The 25,554-nt window shown below is 42.7% G+C and overlaps 1 protein-coding gene across 8 annotated transcripts in view; it reads left to right on the forward strand.

The window, feature by feature from the left end:
- The window catches only part of MTSS1 (MTSS I-BAR domain containing 1), a 165,933-nt gene that overhangs the window by 25,392 nt on the left and 114,987 nt on the right, over nt 1-25,554 (forward strand). For all 8 annotated transcript variants that reach the window (XM_036830379.1, XM_036830384.1, XM_036830386.1 and 5 more), the window contains exon 3: nt 440-513. In XM_036830379.1, the coding sequence (XP_036686274.1) occupies nt 440-513 (74 nt within the window). The remainder of the gene's footprint in view (nt 1-439; nt 514-25,554) is intronic.

The raw sequence follows: 25,554 nt of genomic DNA on the forward strand, positions 1-25,554 counted from the left end.
TCATTTCTTTTGGCTGGGATTTGGACTATGGAATTTACATTAAGAAGAGAGATGTGTGAAAGGACAATAAAATTTAGATTTGGCAACGTCAAAAAAAAAATTTGTTCTTTTAGGCAGAAACACCTTTTTCCTCATTGGTGAAATTTTAACCTGGTGATAATTTATACTGTCAGGTGGAATGGGGTGGGAAGAATTGCTAGCATTTATTGACTAGCGCTGCATGAGCTGGACGTTATCGGGGGAGAGTGCTAATATGAGAAGGAGAAAGTTTTCTTAAGAATAAAGTGGGTCCACAAAGCCAATGGTTGTCCGTGTCCAGTCGGGTTGTTTCTCCTGGAGGGTTACTTTCAGTCCTCAGCAGCGGTTGCAGCCCTTTTGCTGTCATGCATCTGCTAGTGTGAGACATTCCTCATGCTTTTGTTTTCTGTTTGCATCTTAGGACAACAGTAGTAGCAGCAGCTGCCTTCTTGGATGCCTTTCAGAAAGTGGCTGACATGGCCACCAACACACGTGGTAAGCAGGTGGAGGGATGGCTCCCAGCGTTGACGGTGCTCAGTGTGTGGGCTCTTACCCTTGGGCGCTTTACAAGAATATAGAGCTTAAGTTATCAGAGCTTAGCTGACTCATATTTAAAAATATATAGATATTTTAACTCTGTGGGATTCCACATCGTAGAAGCTGCAAATCATTCTCTAGATAATAAAGTGCATGAGAAGAGTGAAAAATAAATGAAAGGAACCACTGTTTATGCCTGAGATGGCTTGTTGTGTTTTTAAATTAATTAATCAATCAATCAATTAATTAATTGGCTGCCTTGGGTCTTCATCACTGCACGTGGGCTTTCTCTAGTTGCGGCAAGTAGGGGCTACTCTTCGTTGCGTTGCATGGGCTTCTCATTGCGGTGGCTTCTCTTGTTGCAGAGCACAGGCTGTAGGTGCGCGGGCTCAGTAGTTGTGGCTCGAGGGCTCTAGAGCACAGTCTCAGGAGTTGTGGCACACGGGCTTAGTTGCTCCGTGCCATGTGGGATCTTCCCGGACTAGGGGTCGAACCCATGTCCGCTGCATTGGCAGGCGGATTCTTAATCACTGCGCCACTGGAGAAGTCCTGGCTTGATGTGTTTTTGTGATCGCTTTTAACGATGTGCTGGTTGTAGAGTCCTGAGCTGTGTGTTTGGTTGCAATTTGTTTTTCCCTCTCATGTGTCATCTTAAGATTTTCCTCAATCCCTTGTGGAATGAGAAGCAGTGAGAATGATGGGTTAGACCATTTTTTCTAGGTTCCCATAAAACGAGGAAACCAATTATAAGTAGCATCCTATTGTGTTGTGTCTGTTTATGTGTCTCCCACATTTGACTGCAAACCCCTCCAGGTATAGACTAGACGGTGACGTGTGCATGTCTGAACCCTCCGAAAACATAGTACCTGGAACACAGTAAGTGTTTAAAGTATGTTTATTAAATCAATGAACAAAGGGAAATCTTTTGAAAATTTGTAATGGTTTTTCAGTGACTGTGAATCGTAGAAAAGAATATTCATAACATATGAAAGGTGTAGAGAAGAAGGTAAATCTGTCTGTATCCAGCACCATCATTAGAAATATGACATTACCCATAACCTAGAGACCCCCCCCCCATTCAAAGGGGGTGCTTTCCTTTTCATTCTCAGAGAATCTCTCCTGCCTCTTTTTTTGCCTTTCTGGGTCTGCTTGTGCACTGACGGCTATATGCCTGTTCTTGTCATTGTCTTGGTGACATGGGAAAATGTGGGTGTTGGAGGCCAGTGTTCGGGGGATTGCTCCCAGTCACACAAGAGTTAAGCTTATCTGAAGCCCATGATGGGTATGTACCTCCAGTGGGTTTCAGTATGTACCCATTTACCACAGATGCTTAATTAAATATTCAAATGAATTTGCAGTGAGGACTCTTCTCATTTAAGATGCTTGAAAACTGCTGATATTTCAGGCAGTGTCATGGGACCACAAAAATCAATATATTACTCTACACGTCCTGGAGGAGCTTGTAGTGGCAGGGGGGCAGGGGGGATGCTATGTGCAAATGAAGAATTTCAGTGTAGAAATAATATGTTTGGTATGGTAATAGTGGTGGAACAGAGTGCTGGGGGAGTATGGAAAAGTGAGCAATTAGCTCAGGGAGTCGAGGAAATTCTCCCAGGAGAGGTAGTGTTTCTCCTCATTCCCAAGATGCCAACGGTGTTTCAGAAGGTTCCCTAGGAGAATGTGATGAAGACATCAGAGCATTGGTTTCTTCATGTGGTTTGTCAGCTTGACATGGGTCTTACCCAGTATCTTTTTCTAAGCCCCTTAAAAATTTTTTTACGTAACACGTATGTGTGTGTTATGGAACCTTTAGAATATACAAGTATAAAGAGGAATACAATGGTCATGCCAGTTGCACTGCTGTTAGTGTTATTGGGTCGGTTTTATCATATTTTCTTCGACCGCAGCAGGATCTGGAATTGGACTCATCAGTCATATGGATGTCTTTCTAGAATAGCCATCAGAGTGTGTCTTTCTTAAAAGAGTTGCTCCATTATTTTAAAGAACTTACGTATCTGGTGTTGCATTTTTGAGGCTCTGTGGTTCGTTAGTTTATATTTTAATGTTTAATTACTGGATGGGCCCTAAAGGATGGAATAGAGATGTATCCCCTGATTGTCCATAATTTCCTGCAGTGGGAACCTGGGTTTTTGCAGACGCCGTTCCTGAGAGTGGTTCTCGGTGGGAAATTGAAGGGCCTGCAAGTTCTCATGGTTGAAGGGAGGAAAAACAATTATTTGTGGGAAAAGAAACCAGAGTAGCCTCTCTGTGGTGCTGGTGGAGGTAGAGAAGGAGTTTGGAGGTGATGTCGTTGACAAGACATAATGTCACAGGGAACAAGATCCGTGCTTTGAGATTATATATATATATATATATATATTTTTTTAATTAATTAATTAATTTAATTTATTTTATTTTTGGCTGCGTTGGGTCTTCGTTGCTGTGCTTGAGCTTTCTCTAGTTGCGGCGAGCAGGGGCTACTCTTCGCTGCGGTGTACGGGCTTCTCATTGCAGTGGCTTCTCTTGTTGCAGAGCATGGGCTCTAGGCACACGGGCTTCAGTAGTTATGGCGTGCGGGCTCAGTAGTTGTGGGTCGTGGGCTCTAGAGTGCAGGCTCAGTAGTTGTGGCGCACGGGCTTAGTTGCTCTGAGGCATGTGGGATCTTCCCAGACCAGGGCTCAAACCCGTGTTCCCTGCCTTGGCAGGCGGATTCTTAACCCCTGCACCACTAAGGAAGCCCCCGGCTTTGATATATTTTTAAACCATTTGATTTTAGGTCACTTTTAGCAATACCAGAATACTTTACATCTCGATGTCTAAAATCCATATGCACTGGGAGGAAATAACTTTATTGAATATGGGAGTGTGAGAACTCACATGACCTAAAAAATGTATGGTTGATACAAAAAAGATATAATTTATGGAGACGATAAGAGATACACTTGAATGCACATCTTATGTTCAATAAGCATCAAATTAGTTGTATTAAGTTAATTTTTACTTAACAATTGAAAAATATAGAACATGCTCTTTAGTTTAAAAAAAAGTCATGTAACGAAGTATATAAAGTAAAATCTACCCTCTCAGTACCCTTTGCAGAGATTGGGCTTAGTGTCTTTTATGGACTTTTTTGCATACTTAAACACATATGGGAGAAAAATTAGTCGTAGAACAATATGTAGGTTGATACATGGAATAAAATATATTCGTAAGATCTTCTTCAAAAGGTAACCTATAAGAAACATTGTTCCCGTGCTTTTACTCCACAGTATATTATAATTATCTTTCTATGTCAGTACCTAGAGATCTACCTCATCGGTTCTAGCAGCCAAATGGAATTTCACTGTCTGGATGTAGCATGATTTAATCATTTTTCTTTTGAGGAATATTTAGATTATCTCCACTTATGTACTGTTACAAGCTACGCTGCAGTTAATGTCCACGTATACATCCTTTTGGAGATCTGTGGGTAATCTCTTTTTAATGGTGTATGCACCTCCAAGGAAATGAAGAATCTGTTAAAAAAAAAAAAAAAAAAAAAAAAAAAAAGCTTCAATCTGTTTTTGGTCAGCAGCAAATATATTTGGGCTTGTGGTCATTATAGGCTGTAACTCTGATGCAGTTTGAAGTTTGATATCTGCCCTCTATGGAAAGTCCAGTCTCTTGCTTAGAGCCTTTAGATATCATATTTTTTGAGTCTTTCTTGCTGGAAAGATGAGAAGGGAATAGCAGTTATTCTTAAATGCATCTCTTTTGGGCTGGTATCCAGAATCTCAAGCTAGCAGGTCTCTGGTTTCCAAAATATTAGCATTCCATATTGTTTCCCAAAGGGAATGGCTCTGAAAGGTCTTTGTCCTTTTTAGCAAATATTTTGCAGTAGCTATGAATATAATTTATTTAGGAAAATCTTCTAAAGCTAGGCATTATAAGAGCAAAATCAATCTAGTCATATAACTATTAAGTAGAACGTGGAAATACATTAGAACTCTGTTTTATTCATTTTTTTTAAACGAAAGAGTGTAAGTCGCTATTATAATGTACATGTTTAGGTGAATAATTAAACCATAATGAAATTTAAGAGTTAATCAACACCATCATACATACAGTTCCATATTTTTTTGATGTTTGCACTCTGGAATGAATGTACAACTTGTGTTCAGTGTGAAAGTACACCTGTTTCTGTGTTACTGGCCACAAAGAATTAGTGTCTAGGCATTTGTTGTACAAAGGATGCCTGACTTTTGTGAGGCAGGGTCTGCATTTTCTTCGTGTCCGTGATGGACCAGCACACGGGCTGTCATAGGAGTTGTTGAACTGACTGGTGTGCAGTTGTGTGGGTTGCTTAAAAAAAGAAAAGGAAAAGAACAAAGGTGGGGGGAGGCTTCTCAGCCCTCGGTGGTTGGTGCTGGGGAGTAGCATTCCTACACCTGTAAGCGTGCAGCCTGGTGCCCCCCTTTCACTGGAAGGCAGGGGCACGTCTTAGTCAGCACTGGCCCTTCGTGGCCCTTGCATCATTTGCTTGTGTCAGCTAGGGCCTTTGAGAGCATAATGCTGTGTGACTTTCATTTTTGGCTGCCTCAGTGTGCCTCTGTAATTACTTTGTAGCTTTGAAAAACCATCTCCGGGATGTTGAGGTGATAATACACCAAACCCAGAGTGAGGAGTTTAAGATTCTAAGAAGGAAGGAAGTGGATCCCCGGCCGACTAGATCATCTCTAATCACCTTTATTGAATACGTAACACGGGCTGGGCTCTGTCCTTCGTGCTTTACATGGATTGAGTCTTTTCATTCTCGAAACAGCGCTGTGAGGTCAGTGCTTATGACGTCCATTCTAGATGATGAAATCTGGACGAAGAGAGCTTATCTAAACCGACCAAGGTCACTTGGCTTGGAAGTGGGGAGACAGAAGCCTGGCCCAGAGTCTAGATTTTAACCATTAAATTATGATTCCTCATTTAAGGTGCTCCTGGATTTAGTATAAACTTAAGTTTGCTTTTAAAGTTACTTGATCCTGAATGCATTAAAAAAAAAAAAAAAAACCAACCTATGTAGCACCTTGGAGTAATGAATAGATTGGGAGCCGGGATGCCTGGGTTTGTCTTCTGCTTGGCCAGCTATGTGACCCTGAATAATTTTGTTTCACTTCTCCGGGCTTTGATTTCCCCACTTGTAAAAGGGGTTTTCCCAGGATCTAGTAGGGTCCTAGATGATCGCAGGTAACCTTTTTCAGCTCTGATATTCTACGATTTAAAATCTCCTTTTGGCCCTATTAAATCTTAAAATACGAATGAAGTTGGACAGTCTAAAATTTCTCTTTCTATATTATCTTTAGAGTTTCCAATTTTCGCTTTGGGGACAAAGGGAGCGGAAGGAAGCAGAGTTAAGCAGAGGATAAAGGAGAGGGAAGGTTAGGCGAGAAATACGGTTAGAAGAGACCCGCAGTGTGTGCGTGAGGAGGGCAGGCGGAAGCTGGAACTTTCACAACAGCCAGAGAGGTCCAGACGGTCAGAGGTGGACTTTAATCAGTGAGCCTGGATTCCCGAGGTTCCCTGAACTGATGAAGACAGTCTCCACAGCTTAACACTGAATGGCATAGTCGTGGTTCTTAAAAATACGTTGTGTTTTTAGTATAAAGTTTGTTAAATGCCACGCTCTCCTCATCTCGCTGCGTGGATCCTATCGCTTAGGAGGCTTGTTTTAAAGTACAGATTTCAGAGCCCTGCCTTATACCTGTGGTTACTGATTAACTGGGGGGGTGGAGTGGGGTGGCACTTAGGAATCTCAGATTTTTTAAGGCTTCCCAGGAGAATAAGGCCTCTTGCCATCTTGCTGTCACCCACCTGTCCAATGACATCTCTACCCACGGCCGGCAGTTCCACCCACAAAAAAATGCTCTCTGCTCCCTGAATCCCTTAAAACCGTTGATCCCTTTCTTCTTGCACATGTGCATTCCAGACCTGGAGTGCCCTTCCCAGCCCACCCCCTCTCTGCCCCCTTTAGATGCTTGAGGATCTTCGGCTTGTCTTCCTAAAGCCAGTTTGAGAGTCACATCACCTGTGAACCTTTTGTCCCCACCGCTCCCACTCCTCTGTCCCCAGGGTAAATTGGGTCTCAGGCCTGAGGCCTCTGTAGCACCTTCTCCCGCTAGAGTGTTGACCTCCCTGTGTGGTCACCATCTTCCCCACTAGACTCAACTGCCTCCAGGGCAGGGCCTGCATCCTGCTTCTCTCTGAGGAACCCAGGTTCCCAAATGCTGGTAGGTATCTGGCATTTAGCAGGGGGCAGACAGTGTTTGCAAGCAGCCCTTGGAGGATCCAGGTGAAGAAGGCTGTCATCTCTGGGGGCAGGAGGCTGGTGAGATGGGGTCTTTGGCCAGATTCCACTTGGGAGTTCAGAATTTGAATCTTGGGACCCTTCTCTGAGGTTGAGTCTCAGGACTGAGTTTGTATTTCATTGTAGCCAAAGAGGGCCCAGCAAATCCATGGTGGGGGTCCCAGGAAGGGGAAAGGTAGGTGAAAGGCCTCTACCTGCTCTTGGCTGGGGTGGGGGAAAAGGGGGAATCTTCCCTTTTAGGGGAGGAGGCGACAGGAAGCTTGTTTTCAAGAGGCAGCCAGACTGGTTTTGTTTGCCCCCAAGTTTTACTTTAACCAGGTTGTTTAATTGAAACTTCACCGGCCCTTAACTTCTAGGTTGACTTCGGTGTTTGAGACCTGAACTTTCTTTCATGTAATTTCTACCTAGGAAGCTACTCAGCCACAAACTGAAAAAAATAAATAAAATAAAATAAGAAAGGTCATAAGAAAAACTTTTTTGCAGGCCTGGAACTGCATATTCTTTGAAGATGACCTTAAAGAAACATGGACACTTTCATTCACTTAATTAAAAATAAAAAGGCATAAAACTGCAATCTGCTAATCTATAGATGTGGTGATAGATCACTAAACTGCTTTGGACTCGGATGGGCCAGTTCAGGTTCCTTAGTTATTGTCCTTAGGATTCTTAAAGGAGGAGAGACCTTATGAGTATTTGAGAAACAGCTCAGTTGTAATTTTTCTTTAAGAGCCAAGCTTATTGTTTTGAAAGATTCAAGGATAGTGTATTAATTTTTCTGATGATCTTATTCCAACTGAGGCTTTATAGGTAATGGCGAGCAAAAGGAATATAGCAGAATGCATCTGGAGCCTCAAAGTTTTATGGAAACCTGCTGGTGTTAATTTTACTTAGAGTCTGTATATGGTTGCCGTAGTGCCAAGCTCTGATTTTCTGGAGCCTTAGCACATTATAGATGCCCAGGAAGCAGTTGCTGATTTGTTAAATAAAAATTGATAAAGTGAAGTACTTCATATCTTGCTTGCATAGTGGATGGACCAGCAGGTGGTTTCTCTAATGTTTTAAAACATGAATCTAGGCAGGCTGTATTGACAATGACATAGAAACTCTCTATCGCCTTTCATTTTTGGGGTTTTGAATTTGACCTCTTGATTTTGATTCACATGAATTATTCTGAGGAAACCTGAAGCCAATTTTGCCCTGCTGGTAGTTACATCTTTTTTTTTTAATTATTATTTTTATTTTTAATTTTTATTTATTTTTCGGCTGCGTTGGGTCTTTGTTACTGCGCGCGGGTTTTCTCTAGTTGCAGCGAGCGGGGACTGCTCTTCGTTGCGGTGCGCGGGCTTCTCATTGCGGTGGCTTCTCTTGTCGCGGAGCACGGGCTCTATGTGTGCGGGCTTCAGTAGTTGTGGCTTGTGGGCTCTAGAGCACAGCCTCAGTAGTTGTGGCGCAGGGGCTTAGTTGCTCCCCGGACCAGGGCTCGAACCCGTGTCCCCTGCATTGGCAGGCGGGTTCTTAACCACTGTGCCACCAGGGAAGCCCGGTAGTTACATCTTGAAAATTCTCATTGCTGTATTGTAGGTGGGTGTGGGGAGTAAGTAAGAGCAAAGCTATGAAAAAGAAGAACATTTGTAGTTGATTAAAGCGGGAAATTGGATGAGCCAAGACAAAGCTACCTTTTCTCCCATATTTCTTGTTTGTTCCCTTTTAATTGCATTGCTTTTTGCCAGGGCTTAACACATCCTGCGTGTGCCATGGTGAGTGACCCCGATGTGGTCCTGGCCTTGTGGAACTTTTGGGCTGGGCCAGGACTGTTCTCTGTGATAGAATTTTCTGTGGTGATGGAAATGTTATGCGTTTTTGCTGTCCAGTATGGTAGCCACCAGCTACCTTAGATTATCAAGCACTTAAAAGGTGGCTAGTGTAACTGAAGAACTGAATTTATAATTTTTAAATTTTAATTAGTTTTAATTTAAATAGCCACATATACCTAGTGGCTACCACATGACACAGCATGGATATAAGGAGTATAACAATTCCTACGAAGAAAGGCTAACAGTAAATGTACATATTTTATGAGTCATCTGATTTATTCTGTTTTATATCAGAAAGCTTTACTGTATACCTAGTATACAGTAAAGCTGAGAGCTTAGTGTATACCTAGTAAAGAATGCAAAGAGGTGTTGTTTCTGAGGCACTGGGTCAGTGGGTGGTAGAAAGGTTTAGACAGGCATGTGGTGGTGGAGTGTTAGGTGGAGAGGTACATGTAAACAATAATAATTCCCAACAATAAATGCTTCCACCTTCTTTTTATAGCATGTCCGTTTTATCCGTTTCATGCATTCTCAGTGGATAAGATATCATTCCAAAGGGGGTGGAAATTGGTTCTTGAGCAGAGAAGGGGGTCTTTCCCTTTTTATATATCAGGTACAGATATGCATACAGTAATACGCAGACATACGTAGGTCTGTGGAATTAACATTTTATGAGGAGGCGGGTGATTAGGAAAAATGTGTCCAAAAAAGGCTCTTTATGGGAGCAGAAAAAATGGGCAAGATTGAGAAAACTGTTTTGTGATGAAGCCTAGCTTTTAAGAAAGGTCAGCCTTTTGCTTGTTGCCCCCTTCAAGGTGCATTAAAGGAATTTTCACGAACCTGAGGAGGGTGATTGCTGTTGGCGTAGCTCCTTTACTTGAAATATCTTGGCAAAATGAATCCGTATTACCAGATTCTGTGGTCAGAAAGTCACCTAGTGTTGAACAGTAAGTGGATTCAGAGGCATCCAAGACTGGGTTTCCTTCTCACGGTTGTGTATTCACCATTTGTAAATATTCTGAACCGTGATGAATGCAAAGAACAACTTTAACGCTGGGTTGTGTCAAACTGCCCTTTATTAATTGGGCTTTGTAGCTGTAATCCTTTTAATGAGGATATGTGTGTGTGTATGTCTGTCTATACACACACATATCTATACAAACAGTATCTGTAACAACATATATAACAACCTTTGTGTATAACATATATATACATGTGTGTGTGTATATATATATATAAACATATACATATACATACATATATATATTAGCTGAAAGAACTGAAGCGAAGCATCGGACTGGTCTTAGCAGATTCTTGCTTAGAATGACAGAGAGACAAATATTCTGTTCCAGGATTACTGGTTTCTTTGTAGAGCTCATCTTTGCTATGCTTACAACTTTGCTGAGGGCTATGGTGGGACCAAAACCTGGAATAGCTTTACTGTAGCCTTATTCACTCCCTTCAGCCCCTTAAGCCACTCCGAATATGTGTATATATGTGTGTATGTAATCTATGTTTATATTGAATACCTATGAGTTTCAATCTTATATGAAGTACAAAAAAACTTTTGTAAATTATTGCTATTTCTAATAATATGTAACCTAGCTAAAAACTGTACGCCTATTAAATATAGCTTCAAGATATAAAGTTTCCATCTCTTCTGAGATTTTGGAGCTATCATTGACCTAGTAAGGGATGACATAAAAAGATATAATGCCTTTTAAAATGAGCTCATAAATGTGCATTCTGCTTTGGGTTTCATTATTTTGATGTTTTTCTACTCTGATAGACCTTGAGTCCTTTTAATTCATCAGCACAATACATTTAATCCTACATATTCTGCTTAGGATAAAACAACTTTTTAAAAATGGCCCTGTGAATGTGAGGTTTGTTTTATTACCATTTTCCATTTTTTAAAAACGTGATTATTTTTTGGTTTGCTTTATATGAAACTCAGACTTGGTGTTGAGTCTAGCACAGTAGGGAGACATGTGGATTTTAAACTTTTTTTTTTTTTTTTTTTTTTTTTTACAAAGCACACTATAGGTAAGGACTAGGAATAACAAAGGAATCCATATATTTATTGAGTATTTTAATTTAATAAATTTCTAAAAGAAAATCTTATTTTCTGTTTTTTTCCCCTCCTTTTTTGTGTTAAAGGAGTTAGGAGATGGGGACTTTGTATACTCAATTAATTTGATGGGCAAATTTGTATATTCCAGGAGATTTGGAATCATGAGCCAAGCATCACTGGTGCTGAAATGAAAATCCCTCGTTTCCAATCCCATCTTGATATTAAAAGTGATCCCTGACAATAGCATCGTTTCCCGCTCTACAAGTGGCTTATTATTGATCTTTGATTGGGTAGCAACAGTTGCCAGAGATGGGCTGTTTCCTTGTGGTTCCTTGTGTCCTGCCTAGATGGTATTTGGCTTTTCACTGCACCTTCCCGAAATGACCCTTGAACAGTTATTGTGCATTAGCCTGAAGGGCACTAACCTGAGTCCCACTTTTACATACTTGTGTTCTGGGTGTCCAGAGCAGGATGTCACTAGAATCCTAATATCCTCTACCAGGGAGAGTTAGGGATGTAAAAATCCCACCCCCAAGCCCTTGTGTCCAGTTAAGGCTCTTCCTCCCACTAACCAAGAGGAGCATTTGCTCCCGCTGAAGTCAGTAGTGTTTCTCTGGTTTGACTTAATTCAAGCAACGCCAGGGAAAATATGATGCGTGCTGTTCTGTTTAACCTCGGCAGCCTTAATAAACGCTGGTGAATTACATGGTGGTGGTGGTAGCAGTGGCAGTGGGGAGGAAGGTCCAAGCGTGGAGGGGATGTGTGTTTTTATGGGTGACTGGGTTGTTCTGCGTGCAGCATGGTTATTTGTGTCATTAGGCAGTTTACATAATGAAGTGGTTTACTCAGCAGCTCCATCCTTCCAGCTGCCTGCAGGGCTGTCTGCACAAGCAGGGGGGACTCTCCCACCATCATCTCCCTCCCGCCCTCCTCTCCACCCTAGCTCTTTCCCTTTGCTTTTCGTTTTGGCTTAAAATAACTAATACCCCTCCATCCCCCCCCCCCCCCCCCGCTGCCACACACGCAGACATACCAGAGTCACGTTTGGTAAAATATAATTTAGCATTAATGAAAAAGTGCAATTATTTGAATTCATACAGATGAGGCAATTTTTTTTTTTTTTTAAACAATGCTTGCTTATGGAAGATCATTTGCCATAGAGTTGTGAACTTGGTTTGTTCTGCCTGCCTCAGATAAAAATAACCATTTGTAGTGTAAACGTGAACTTGAAGACACTAGAAGTTGTCAAACTAGTATTTTTCTAGGCTGAGTCTATTCTGCCTGATTGCATAGCTGCCTCCCCTCTGCTCTGATAATAAAGCCCCAGCCTGAAAACATGCACAAAATGTGAAAACTACTTTGAACTAAAAATTTCACCTTAGCTGTTCACTTGTGCTCTGCTGGAAGAAACATGTGTTATTGGGAAATCACTCAGAGAAGAGAGAAAGAGAGAAAGAATATTGCAAAGGTCTGCCCTCACCAAGAATCTGGCAGTGAATTCTCCTGATACAATTTAAAGAAATTTGATTTTTATACACTGCTTTTGGAAACATATCTGTGGCCTGACATGAGAATTACCTGGAGGTTTGATGCCTTGTTCTGTCTTGTTTAACATAACGCTCTGGTTTTTCATTTTTAGAAGGTAGAGAGTCTCTCTTCTAGACCATCTAGTATGTAGTGCAACCTTTTCATTTTTACAGGGCACACTCAGCGAGCTGAAGTCACTTGCCTGAGGCCGCTAAGCTTGCAGGGGGGACAGTGGGATTCTCACTCTAGGTCAGGGCTTTCTGTCCTGCGGTTTCCCCTGAAAGCCACCTGGCCAACCGCTTGTTGACTTCAGCTCTTGAGACCATTCAAGTAGGAAAGAACATGAGCTGTGGAAAAAAGCTCCGTCCTGGGCTCTCAGTTGATTATCGTTAGTCAAGATTTTTGTTGGCTTGTTTGTTTATACAGAATCCTTGGTTGTCTGGTTTCCCAAAATAGTTTTCCACTTCCATTGCAGTCCTTTCCTTTTCTATGGAAGATGTTTTTGTTTTCTTTTAGCCCTCTGTGTGTGTGTGTGAGTGTGTGACAGCCTGTTTTGCTTATATTTTAATCATCTGTTATGTTTGACATAAGCATATTTATCTGTGAGAATAACTAGGCTTCTTTCATCTACGTTGTCTTAGTTTTGTGAATATATTGATCTACACGCGCGGCACACACATACACACACACATACACACACACACACACGGTATGTTTTTTGATTCCCAAATGTTTAAAATTGCCATGAGACATCTTATGTCTAGTAAAAAGATACTGCTATGGAAATCTGCAGCATTTCCTGCTGTGAGTGCCAGGGCCCAGGGACCCCGGTTACCATGGAAACCAACATGGAGCCGCTGGGTGGTGCTTTCCTTTAGAGCTGCATTTGAGTGCATTTTGCAGTCCGCTACAATGCTGCATCTTCCCCCCACCCCCTTTCAAATTAGGAGGGGGAAAATGCTGAGTGATTACAAATAAAAAGAAACTACTGTTTCAGCCAAGGCAGAAAGAGATCTTTAAAATGTACTGTTTTAATGTGATTGTCCATAGTGGGGCAATACAGTTCTCTGAAGATGGCCAAAGGTACCTGATAAAATACAAAGAAATTGTGGAGGAGATAGTGAAAATGGAACCTTCATCCTGTGCTACTGACCTGCAGGCTTCTCTTTCGGAATGACGGGCGTGCAAGACTGACACGGGCTTTATTCCCACTGACTCTGGTTGAGCCCATTCAGTTTGTCGCAAGGGCTTGACGGCAGACAAAAGACCTTCAGCACTCTGCACGTGCCTGCCACCCTCCATTTCCTGACCCCTCTCTCTCAGAACCCAGCCAGAGAACCAGATCTGAGAGCCTGGAGAGCTCCCCCAAATTTTAGCCCTCGATTTGCCATTTAAGCACGTGAGTGCCATCTGTGCTTGTTGAAAGGCAGTGCTGATTATGAGAGCGGTACTTCATTCGGATGATACCATTTAAAGCCAAGCGCAAGATGCGTTGCTTGTGCTGGACCTGGAGGAAAAAATGAACCGTGTAAACACACCCCTGACCTCCCAGTGGTGGTGGTCCCGTTGGTCACTGGCCACAGGTGGGCTTCCAGCATGTTTGTGAGGGAGATGCAGTGATCCCCAACGCCAGGCTCCCACTGCCCATCAACAGACTCCTATTTCATGAGACTGAAGGACAATAAAATTGTATCCAACCATGTTAGATGGATGCCTTTGTGCTCTGGTGTTTGCTTTTCCAAATGTGTGTGTATAAAGCAAATGCCAGGAGTGTGTGCTATTCGGAAACAGTGAAGTACCTTGGAGCCTTTGCCTGTTGCAGGCAGCTGGGACCTTAGTCCAGCCTTGGCCTTGAGGATCTATGGAGGGCCCTCTACCTGTTGAGGCTCTCAGCTAGCCCTTCAGCTGCTTGATCTCATTGAGGAAGGTAGAAGGAACCCCGTTTTGCAAACAAGGGAAACCGGCCGGTGACTTGAAGTGCCTTGGTTAAAATGCCACACAGCTCTGAAGCAGCAGGGCCTGGAGTGTGTGTATCCGCTCTTCAGGACCCATCAATCCACCACCTTTCCACCTCTGAGATCAGTTGGATATATGGAATCACCTGGGAATTTAGAATCTCAGTCCGTCACTCTGGACATTTCGGGCTGCACAGTTCTTTGTTGTGAGGGCTCTCCTGTGCATTACAGGCTGTTCAGCAGCATCTCTGGTCTCTGCTCCCCGGTTGTGAAAATCAAAAATATTTGTAGCCATTGCTGAATGTCCCCTGGTGGGGCAAAATGACCCTGGTCAAGAACCACTGAGCTAGACCTCTTAGGTGTTTTTATTTGGCAGTTTGATGGACCCGCGGCTCTGCCTCTTCTTGAGGCAGTTGTGGGCAGCTTGGTTCATTTAAGCTAGGCTTTAAATTATTCATAACTGTTTTAGGATTTTAGAAATTTGATGGTCCATGCATTGTTTCATCTGGGAAATGACCACCATGCTGAGTTGTGTGTAAAACTTTGTGAAGAGTCCACATCTTACCAAAAAGGAATGCTTCCTTTTTACTCGAAAGGCCATTTCCCACAGTGAAAATATGCAGGTTTGTTTTTTTTTTTTTTTTCCAGAAGATTAACTCAAATAAGAACAGTGAAGGAGTTGAACAGAGTGTTGGAGTTTTCATTCTAGCTGAGCTGCCCTCCTTCTCGGAGAGGCTGTGCCTGGGTCAGGAGGCTGGCTGCAGGCCATGCAGGCCGTGTGGCCTTGGTGGGTCAGTCTGAGCGGACACCCTTTGGTTTTGTCATCTATGAGAGGACAGTCGGGTCTGCTGTACCTGCTTTTCAGGGTGACCGTGGAGCTCCAATGAGGTCGAGGCCGTGAGAACCCCAAACAGCTGTGACACAAGATTACCTGTCCCTTCTGGGGCCTCTGCTCACATCAAGACGCGGTGGGTTCCCGGTCACTTCTAGATCCCGGCACTCACTCCTGATTCCACTTCTGATTTGTTTGCCTGTCTCCTCCCAGCTTTTGCCCCTACTCCAGATCCACTGAGGTCACTGTTTTTCCTCCCAAAAGACTTTTTTTTTTTGACATTTACAAATTCCCCTATTACTATTTTGTTTATTACTCTTATATTTTATTATGTTTTTTCTAATTATTATGAATATTTACATATATTACATATAATTATTATTTTATTATACTGCTTATTAGATTTGGGGTATTATAATGGGAAAATGAATGAATTTTGATTTTTGATTTTTTGAATTTTTGATTTTTCTTTTAATGTTTCATTTTTTTTCCTGCTTTACTGAAGTACGACTGACAAATGAAAATGTGTATATTTAGGTTGCACAGTGAGATTTTTAAAGTTGTACAGTGTGATAACTTAATATACGTATTATACGTTGTGAAATGATGTCCACAGTCAAGTTAGTTAATAGATCCATCACCTGACATAGATACCAGTTTATGAAATGAACGTTGAGTGTTTTAGTTATCTCCCCGCTGCTGATGGATAGGGAATCTCACCTTCCCCTGCGTGGGATGTTCTTCTCCCTTACCTCCCCCCGCATACTCTAGCTGATCCCTTAAGGCTTCTCTCAGGCAGTCTGTCCTCTGGGAACCCTTTTCTCAGTCCTCAAAGGGGTTAGGAGCTGCCCCGTTTTGCTCCAAGCCCAGAATCTGGACACCTCCTGCTCTCTCCCTGTTCCCTTACCAACCCATGAGCTTCCTTAAGGCCAGGACTCATTCATTTATTAACAAATAGTGAGCGCAGTAGTGTGCCAGGCACTGTTGTTCTGTTTTAATGTGAAATTCACATAGCACAAAATTAACCAATTTAAAGTGAATGATTCAGTGGCATTTAGTATTGTGCAACCACCACCCTTGTCTACTTGCAAAGCACTTGCATCACCCCAAATTAAGCCCTGGACCCAGGATGATGAGAGAGGTCTGGAGATGGCTAGGATAGTGGTGATGGTTGTACAACCGTGTGGATGTACTTGAATGCCGCTGAACTGTAGCCTTAAAAATGGTTACAGTGCAAAGCCGACTTTTAGGGCAGTGAAAACACTCTGTGTGATACCATATAATGGATACGTGTCCTTAAACATTTGTTCACATCCATAGAATGTACAACACCAACAGTGAACCCTAATGTAAGATGGGGACTTTGGGTGATAATGATGTATTTGTGTAAAATTCATCAGTTGTAACAAAGGTACCACTTTATTGGTAGATGTTGATTAGTTAGGGAAGCTATGCATGTATGGGACAGGGAATATATGAGAAATCTCAGTACTTTCCCCTCAATTTTGCTGTGAACCTTAAACTGCTTTAAAGAAATAAAATCCTAATTAAAAAATGGTTATAATGGTAAATCTTATGTTAGGTATATTTCACCACAAAAAAACAAAAAACCATGCCCATTAAGCATTTACTCTTCCCTCCCTTACCCTGGCGTGTTTTGTGTTGTATTCATCATTTCCTTAGCCATTAACAAAGTTGTTACTAAATAAAACTTTGTCTTTGTAATCTCTTCAACAGCTCTGTAATGGGAGCTGTACAAAGACAACTGATTTGTTTTTGTAATCTCTTCAATAGCTCTGTAATGGGAAAAGTTATCTTTAAGGCAATTTATTTATTTAAGGGTTTTCTACTTCTCTACCGATATCTCCATAGAAATGCCTCTTAAACCAAAGCTAATTTGTAAGTTTATCTGCCCATCTTGGTTATTTTTAGTTGACATTTTGGGCTGATAATGGTGGTCTTGGTTCTGTACCTGGTGATGTGTGTCTGGCACACTTGGGAACAAAGAGGTATTGAGTCCTTCAAATACATGTAGTCATATCACATCTAAGGATGTTAAAAGTTTTTGATTACTCTTTCTCACGGAGGAGACAGAAAATGAAACCATCGTTTCAGAAATCAACATTTTTACTCCGATTTTGTCCTTGAAGTATGGCTGCCTTGTTAATCCTTTTCTTTCTGCTCACAAGTCACAAAATCTTGTTTTTCTCTGTTGCTCTATAATTTATAAAATTGTATTGCAGTTGGCTTGGGTAGAATTTACTTAAGCATAGTTGAGCCTCTAGATTTTCTTTCTGGCATAGACAAAAGCATCATTAATTATGAATATGAATTCCTTTTGCAAAATGACAAGATTGAACATTTCCTCATGCCAGTATCCCAGCTGTCTCATTCTGATGCTCAACAAAGGCTTTTAGAGATTGTTTTTAATAGCCATGGTATCAGATACTAAAAAAAAAAGCTGAAAAGAATGCAGAGTAGCTTACTGTTCATTTGTCTAGAAAAAAAAACAAAACATAATGAAGGATTTTGGTTTTAATGTGGCCATTTCCACTCTTGTGATGCATTTGAGGTATCAAAGTTTTGGCCATGGCTGCAAACCAAAGGATCATTTCCGTTCTCTAAAGTGTTCTGCTGTTGACAGATGCAAAATTCCATTTGTTCAGATGATCAGTGCTTGAGAATCCCAAGACTCAGGTCACCTTGTTGCCCGCCCTCTGAGGAGCTGAAGCTCAGTCTTGGTTTGGCGATGGAGGTGATGGGATGGGAGGTGATGGGATGGGAGGTGATGGGATGGGAGGTGATGGGAGGGGCGCCGGTAGCCAGTCAGTGCTGAGCCCTCACTGTTTGCCATCACTGAATCATTATGGCCTCACCACAGTCACAGGGTAGCTTCTATTCCTACCACTGCAGGAAGTGAACTGGGGTATGATTTTAGAACCTTCAGGCTTTTCACCACCATGTTCTGTTACCTCAGTCCTGAGTGTGTCTGCCCAACCATCGGTTGACCATCTCAGTGAGTCAGTTTCTGATGTTCCTACTTGCCCTGTATCCTGTATTTGCTGCCAGAGAAGTTGACCCAGATGTGGTCCTTCGTGTTAAAACCCTGGGAAGAGGTTGTCTTGCCTCTGGCCTCCAGCTGGGGTTTTCTAGACTGGAGATGGAAACTCCAACATAGATGGACTATGTTGTTACATTCCTTTCCAGCCTATCAAAGAAGCCATTACTCTTGGGAATTCCCTCCTAAGTTTAGAGCTCAAGGCTCAGAGATTTTGTGTGTGCATGTGTTCATGCATGTGCTATTATTTGATAATATGCCACAGGTTGTTGAAAGACTTGGTTTCTGCTCAGTTTCTTGAGTAAGGATGTTTTGGGTCACTGTCCCCCTTCTGTTTTAAAATTTAATTTTCTGTTTTTGAATTTTGGACACTTCCTTTTTTTTTTAACATCTTTATTGGAGTATAATCGCTTTATAATGTTGTGTTAGTTTCTGCTATATAACACAGTGAATCAGCTATATGCATACGTATGTCCCCATATCCCTTCCCACTTGCGTCTCCCTCCCACCCTCCCTATCCCACCCCTCTAGGTGGTCACAAAGCACTGAGCTGATCTCCCTGTGCTATGCAGCTGCTTCCCACTAGCTATCTATTTTACATTTGGTAGTGTATATATGTCCATGCCACTCTCTCACTTCGTCCCAGTTTTCCCTTCCGCCTCCCTGTGTCCTCAAGTCCATTCTCTATGTCTGTGTCTTTATTCCTGTCTTGCCCCTAGGTTCATCTGAACCATTTTTTTTTTTGATTCCATATATATGCATTAGCACACGGTATTTGTTTTTCTCTTTCTGACTTACTTTACTCTGTATGACAGACTCTAGGTCCATCCACCTCACTACAAATAACTCAATTTCGTTTCTTTTTATGGCTGAGTAATATTTCATTGTATATATGTGCCACATCTTCTTTATCTATTCATCTGTCGATGGACACTTCGGTTGCTTCCATGTCCTGGCTACTGTAAATAGTGCTGCAGTGAACATTGTGGTACATGACTCTTTTTGAATTATGGTTTTCTCAGGGTATATGCCCAGTAGTGGGATTGGTGGGTCATATGGTAGTTCTACTTTTAGTTTTTTAAGGAACCTCCATACTGTTTTCCATAGTGGCTGTATCAATTTAACCTCAAAATGGATTAAAGACCTAAATGTAAGGCCAGACACTATAAAACTCTTAGAGGAAAACATACGCAGAACACTCTATGGCATAAATCACAGAAAGATCCTTTTTGACCCACCTCCTAGAGAAATGGACACTTCCTTTTGAACCAAAAGCATTTGTGCGTAAGAAACTTTATTATTTTCATTTTTGGCTTACTGTAAACGGAAGCACTATAACATTAAACGTGAACCCATCTGGCTTAGGTCACATGGAAAGAAAACGGGCCAGACAGTTCAATGTATTGTTGATTGACTACTTTAGAAAACATCAGGAGAGGATCCAAGATGGCCTGTTATGGTCAGAGGTTGAGGAAGGAAGGGCCGGACGCCCACTTGTCAGTGTTTAAAAAGCAAGACAGACGGTTAGCCATATTTCTAAGCCCATCCATTCTTTTCCTGTCTTTCCATATTTTTTAAATTGAAGTATAGTTGCTGTACAGTGTTATATAAGTTACGGGTGTACAATATAGTGATTCACAATTTTTAAAGGTTATGCTCCATTTATAGTTATTATAAAATATTGGTTATATGCCGGTGATATACAATATATGCTTGTAGCTTTTTTTTTTAATTGATTTATTTTATTTTATTTATTTTTGGCTGTGTTGGGTCTTTGTTGCTGCGCACGGGCTTTCTCTAGTTGTGGCGAGCGGGGACTACTCTTCATTGCGGCTCGCGGGCTTCTCATTGCGGTGGCTTCTCTTGCTTTGGAGCACGGGCTGTAGGCACGCGGGCTTCAGTAGTTGTGGCGTGCGGGCTCAGTAGTTGTGGCTCGCGGGCTCTGGAGCACAGGCTCAGTAGTTGTGGTGCATGGGCTTAGTTGCTCCACGGCATGTGGGATCTTCCCGGACCAGGGGTTGAACCTGTGTCCCCTGCATTGGCAGGCGGATTCTTAACCATGGCGCCACCAGGGAAGTCCCTATGCTTATAGCTTATTTTATACCTGACAGTTTGTACCTCTTAATCCCCTACTCCTGTATTGCCCCTCCCCCCTTCCCTGTCCCCACTGGTAAACACTAGTTTGTTCTCTGTATCTGTGAGTCTGCTTCTTTTTTGTTATATTCACTAGTTTGTTGTATTTTTTAGATTCCACAGATAAGTGATATCATATATAGTATTTGTCTTTCTCTGACTTTTCGCTTCGCATAACGCCCTCCAGGTCCATCCATGTTGCTGCAAATGGCAAATTTTCATTCTTTTTTATGGCTGAGTAGTATTCCATTATATATACATGTGTGTATATATATTTGCGTGTGTGTGTGTATATATATGTACCACATCTTCTTTATCCATTCATCGGTTGATGGACACTTAGGTTGCTTCTGTATCTTGGCAATTGTAAATAATGCTTAAGCCCATCCATTTTTGGTTCCTTCATAGTGTGATTTGGCTTTAGAAACGCTCTTGTTTCCTTTGATTGTATTTAGTATAAATTTGGCATGAAATGCTATTTCACATTACTGTATCTAGTCATGGGCTCTGTGTGTGTGTGTGTGTGCACCATAGGAAGATGTTCTACCATGTCCTTGCCTCTCCCCACTTTGTCACTCTGTCCGCCTTCTCTGAAGTAAGAACTTTGTGGGCAGCTGAGCTGAGCTGGCCTTGAGGTTTGCCACTGGCCCCGGCAGCTCGCTTCACTCTCTGTACTCCTTCCAGTAGCCTGGACCCCCGCTTCCTGAATCCAGGCTTCCTCTTGCCTCCCAGGGGCCAAGACAGGACACTCCAGCCTCCTCTCTGCTGTCTTCTTACCCCGTAAGAATTGAGGCTACAGGGAGAACCTCAGCAAGCAGTGCTGAGCCCAGCATGAGGGAGGCTGCCAAAGATGGTGATGGGCACACACGTTGATAAACGGCTTCCCCACCCTGCTCTCATTCCACATAAAAAAGACCACAAAAATCATTGCAGCACGAAATGGAAGAGAGGGTAGATGATTCTGGTGCACACTCTGCCCTGTTGTTAGTTAGGAAATTGCATGGCATGCTGGTGAAGAACCTTCGATTTAGATTAAATCACAGCCTGCTTTTTTTTTGCAGCATGACCTTTGGCAAGTTGCTTTAACCTCTGTGTACCTCAGCTTTCTCGTCTGTACATTGAACTTGATAATGGCACCTATGTAGGATTGTGGGGAAGAGTCTTTGAGAATGTGTGTAAAGGGCAGAGTTCAGTGCTTGGTCCATGGTAGCCTTTAGAAGCTATTATTATGAATAAGGAGAGCTCCTGTGTATCAGTACACACGAATGTGCCAGGCACTGTGCTACGTGCTTGGTATGTGTAGATTATATTAATTTTTATAGAGAGTTGTTCTGAGACAGGTGGTGGTGCTTTAAACTAAACAGTGGTCAGGTTGCCTCCGTCATTGAAACAATATGAAATATATGTAGGATGGGTACATTTTCACTGTGGATATTTTAAATAACACCCCCCCCCCCAAAACGACCACAACCAGGAATGGTACAAAAGAGTCCCTTTTGTGCCTGAAATAGCTTCTCCGATGCAACCACATGCAGGAGTCCTGCGGCTGGCATTTCTCTCTGTCGAGAGGGGATTAGTGACGCAGAGCGGAAGGTTAGTTACTTGAGTTTATCATTTGCTTTATTTTTTTAAAGCATGCTACCGCTTCCCTGTGTTGTTTTGAACTCCACAGTCTGTGTAAGGATTCCAAAGTCCAGCTTTTCACTTGGGAGGAGGCTGAATGCAATAATCCTCCTTTTTGTTTCTAACACTGACCTTTGGAGTTTACTCCACCCTCGGGAAACCTTCCTACTCTGTGCTCTTCGGCTTCATCCCCAGGTGGCCTTGAATAGATCATTGACTTGCTTACATGTGATTAGGGAGCTCCTTCCCTGCGGTCTAAGGAAATCACCACTCTGGCCGCCAGGGTCTTTGTGGCCTGGCTTAGCTTTCCTCCCCTTAGGAAGGAGGGCTGGGGTAAGAATAAATGTAGAGTAGCAGGGCGTCAGAGGCAGCGGGGGCGGCAGTGAGAGCTCCTGCAGCCTGCCCTGCTTTGCTGAGGGGCGTGCCCTTCATTCATATGGTAGAAACCCTGTGCCTGGTCCCAGCGAATGTTCTCTGACACAGGTGATGGGTTGTCAAGTTTCTCTGTTAAGCGTACCTTGGTGGTCAGACCCTTTCAAAGGTGTTCTTTCAAAGAGACGACTATAACAGAAGTACTGTAATAGCATTCTATTAGTGTAATAGGTATATTATATACTATTAATACAATAGAAATGGTATATTGGATTCTGGAAGCTAAGTGCCCTAGTTGTGGCATGTGAAGAGCCTTTGTTTTTTTCTTATAATCCTCTTCCCTATCTTTCCCTTGGAGTAATGCCCTCCTCTCCGCGTGCCCTAACCTTGCACGGGGCTTCCTTCTTTGTCACATTTAGCTGAGACTGGAGGCCGCAGCTGACTGGCCCTGGCCCCTGCAGGTTTGATGTGGAGGGGTGAAGGCCTGCAGGTGACTCATCTCCTTCCCGGTCTGGGCTGCCTGCCTCTGGGCCTTGCCTGGTACTCTGTATCAACGCCCGATTCCTGAGCTGGGGATTGAGTTGTTCTGCTTGGGAGAAGCCCCATGTTCCAGATGTGGTCTGAGCCAGTGGGAAAGACGTTGTCACTTAAAAATCTCTTCCAAGGGGACCATTCTGTCTTTCGCACTTTATGTACTAAAAACGGAAACTCCCATATGACTCTTCATTTTCCCTGTGTGTTTCCCAGGGCTTAGTATATAAATAGCAATCAGGAGAACCTGAGTTACTATTTTGCTAACCCTAGATCCTAAAAAAGAAAAGTTCTGGAGAGGATAATAAAAGACGAAAGAATGTCTTGGCAGTGGTTAGAGGAGATTTTAATTAAATCTGAAACTAGTGGCTTTGTGAGATTAAGATTGTGAGATTGGGTTTAGTCCTGGTTAAATCCAGGTACAAAGTGTTGTATGAATTTTCTCCCATTGAAGAGTTACACAGCTTCCCAAGCTCTCTCTCCTAAACCCTGTTGTGAATGTGTGGGTAATTGTGAGATGCTTACATCTATAAATCTTCTGTTGGCATTCTCTGAGGTTCACCTAGAGCCCAGATAAGGAGGAGTTAAGAGTCGACTGATTGTGGGTTTTTGCACTGCATCCAGGTTTCCCATTGTGACCAAATGGCGGTTGGTTCCTTGGTTCAGCCAACATAGTCAGAGCACGTTCCACAGTTAGAGGACTGGGCCAGCTTCTGGAAGGAGCTTCTGAAGCAGATCAGGCAAGGATTGGGCCCAGAAGGGCTAACTGTCCAGAATGGGAGAGAATGCATGTACCTTAACACCTATCCCTCAAAGGAGAAAGGGACCATTTCTATGGGTATCGAAATATTGGTAGGCAGGGGATGAACCTGATCTTTCAAATCACAGGGAACCATGTAGGGCAAGTACACGTTCATCATGCAGAGACCGACTCCAAAAGCCAGAAGGTCATTTGTCAGGTAGATTCCACTGTCATACTGGTTAACCCTCCCGCTGTAGTAAAAACAGAGGGAGATGCAAGGAGAGAGGGAGGGAGAAAGGAAACACACAGTCCATACAGTTAGGCTTTAGAGGTGAAGACTTTGAATCTGTCTAATCAAGCCCTTGGGCAAGTTTTATTTAGCACGTGTAATGTCTAGGTAGGGTTTGCGTATGAGGTCTAAGGGACGAGCAGGTCGTGTAAATGAGTGAATGGAGTCAGGTTGCCAATGAGAAAGCGTGCGCCCTGTCTAGAGCAGACAGACGACCCTCTGGCCGGTGTTGTGTTGTTGGATTGTGGACCTCGATTCTTGGATTTTTATGAACAGCACTGTCCAATAGAAGGCTTGGTGATGATGGAAGTGTCCCATATCTGTGTCATCCAGTAAGGCGGCCACATGTGGCTCTTGAGCCCTTGAAATGTGGCTGGTATGACCAAGGAATCAAATTCCTAATTTTATTTCAATTGCATTAATTTAAAGAGCCACAGGTGACCCATGGCTACTGTGTTGGGCAGCGTAGTTGTAGATGCAGCCAGAATCTGGGCATTATGTGAAATCTTCTGATTTTTAAGAGTTTTCAGGCTAAATTTGGCCCATGGGCTGTCACTTTCCAACCTCCACCCAGAGATTCAAAGGAGCCTTTAAAAAGTCCTGATGCTTGGGGCTCACTCCCAGATGGTCTGATTTGACTCGTTGGAAGTGGGGCCTGGGCATCAGTATTTTCTGAAGCTCCCAGGTTGATTGTAAGGGCAGCCGAGGTCAGGAACCACCGCTTAGACCCTAAACATTGGAGGGTGACAGCGCAAGATCCTTGTGGATTTTCAAATGCTAAAAAGCCTGTACTGTGTGCAGTTACTTTCAGATTCCATACGTGGTCAATGAAGATGGTTATAACTATCTCTTAGAGTAATTGCAAGGATAAAATAAAACCATTTGTTAAGTGAAAAGAACAAAAGTGAGTTGAGATGCGGGTGCTAGGCTTGGCTTACTCACTAGCCAAACTACTTGCCCTCACAAACCAACCTTGCCTCTGTAGGGGAGGAAGAAACGTCTTTTTCTATGACCTTCCTAGGTTTTCTGGCTGGGGCACTGTATTATTCGACTGACGCAAGACAGGTTAACAAGAGAAAAGCATACAAATCTATTTAATGTAAGTTTTATGTGACATGAGAGCCTTCACAAGGAAATGAGGCCCCCGAGAAACAGTTAAACCTGGGCGTTTTTAGACTAAGTTTAAGGAAGAGTGGAAAGTCGTGGGAAAATGTGATGGGACGGGAGGGAATGAACTAAGGGCTGTTACTGGGGGAAACACAGCAAGGACTGTTTGTTTGGATCCCTCTCGGCGCCCCTGCGAGGTCAGCGAGTGCTTCCTGCACCTGCCGTTTCTCAAATCCCTTCAGTTTAAAGTATTTCTTACACGGAAGCGGCATCTTTGGGGGCAGCGTATCCTGAGATGGGATTCAAGCCTTGCCTTGGCAAAACCATGAGTTAGCACTTGCCATGGACTATAGAATTTTTTAAGCGTAGTCTCAATCAGGAATGTTTAAATCATTGAATGCCAGCGGTCTCCTGAAATCACGCAAAAATGGCAGATATTTGATAGACGTTGTGCGTTGATCTGGATCTGTAAGATTCCAAAGCTGGTGTCACTCTCAGAATTACAGGTTGAAATGGAATTAAAAGTAGAGAAAGTGAAGGAAGGATAGGCATTTTATAGTCTAAGGAGCGTTTTAGGCATGCATATTTGTTTTTAAAGAAAAAACCAA

Source organism: Balaenoptera musculus, chromosome 17, assembly GCF_009873245.2.
Source record: "Balaenoptera musculus isolate JJ_BM4_2016_0621 chromosome 17, mBalMus1.pri.v3, whole genome shotgun sequence".
NCBI classification, from domain to species: domain Eukaryota; kingdom Metazoa; phylum Chordata; class Mammalia; order Artiodactyla; family Balaenopteridae; genus Balaenoptera; species Balaenoptera musculus.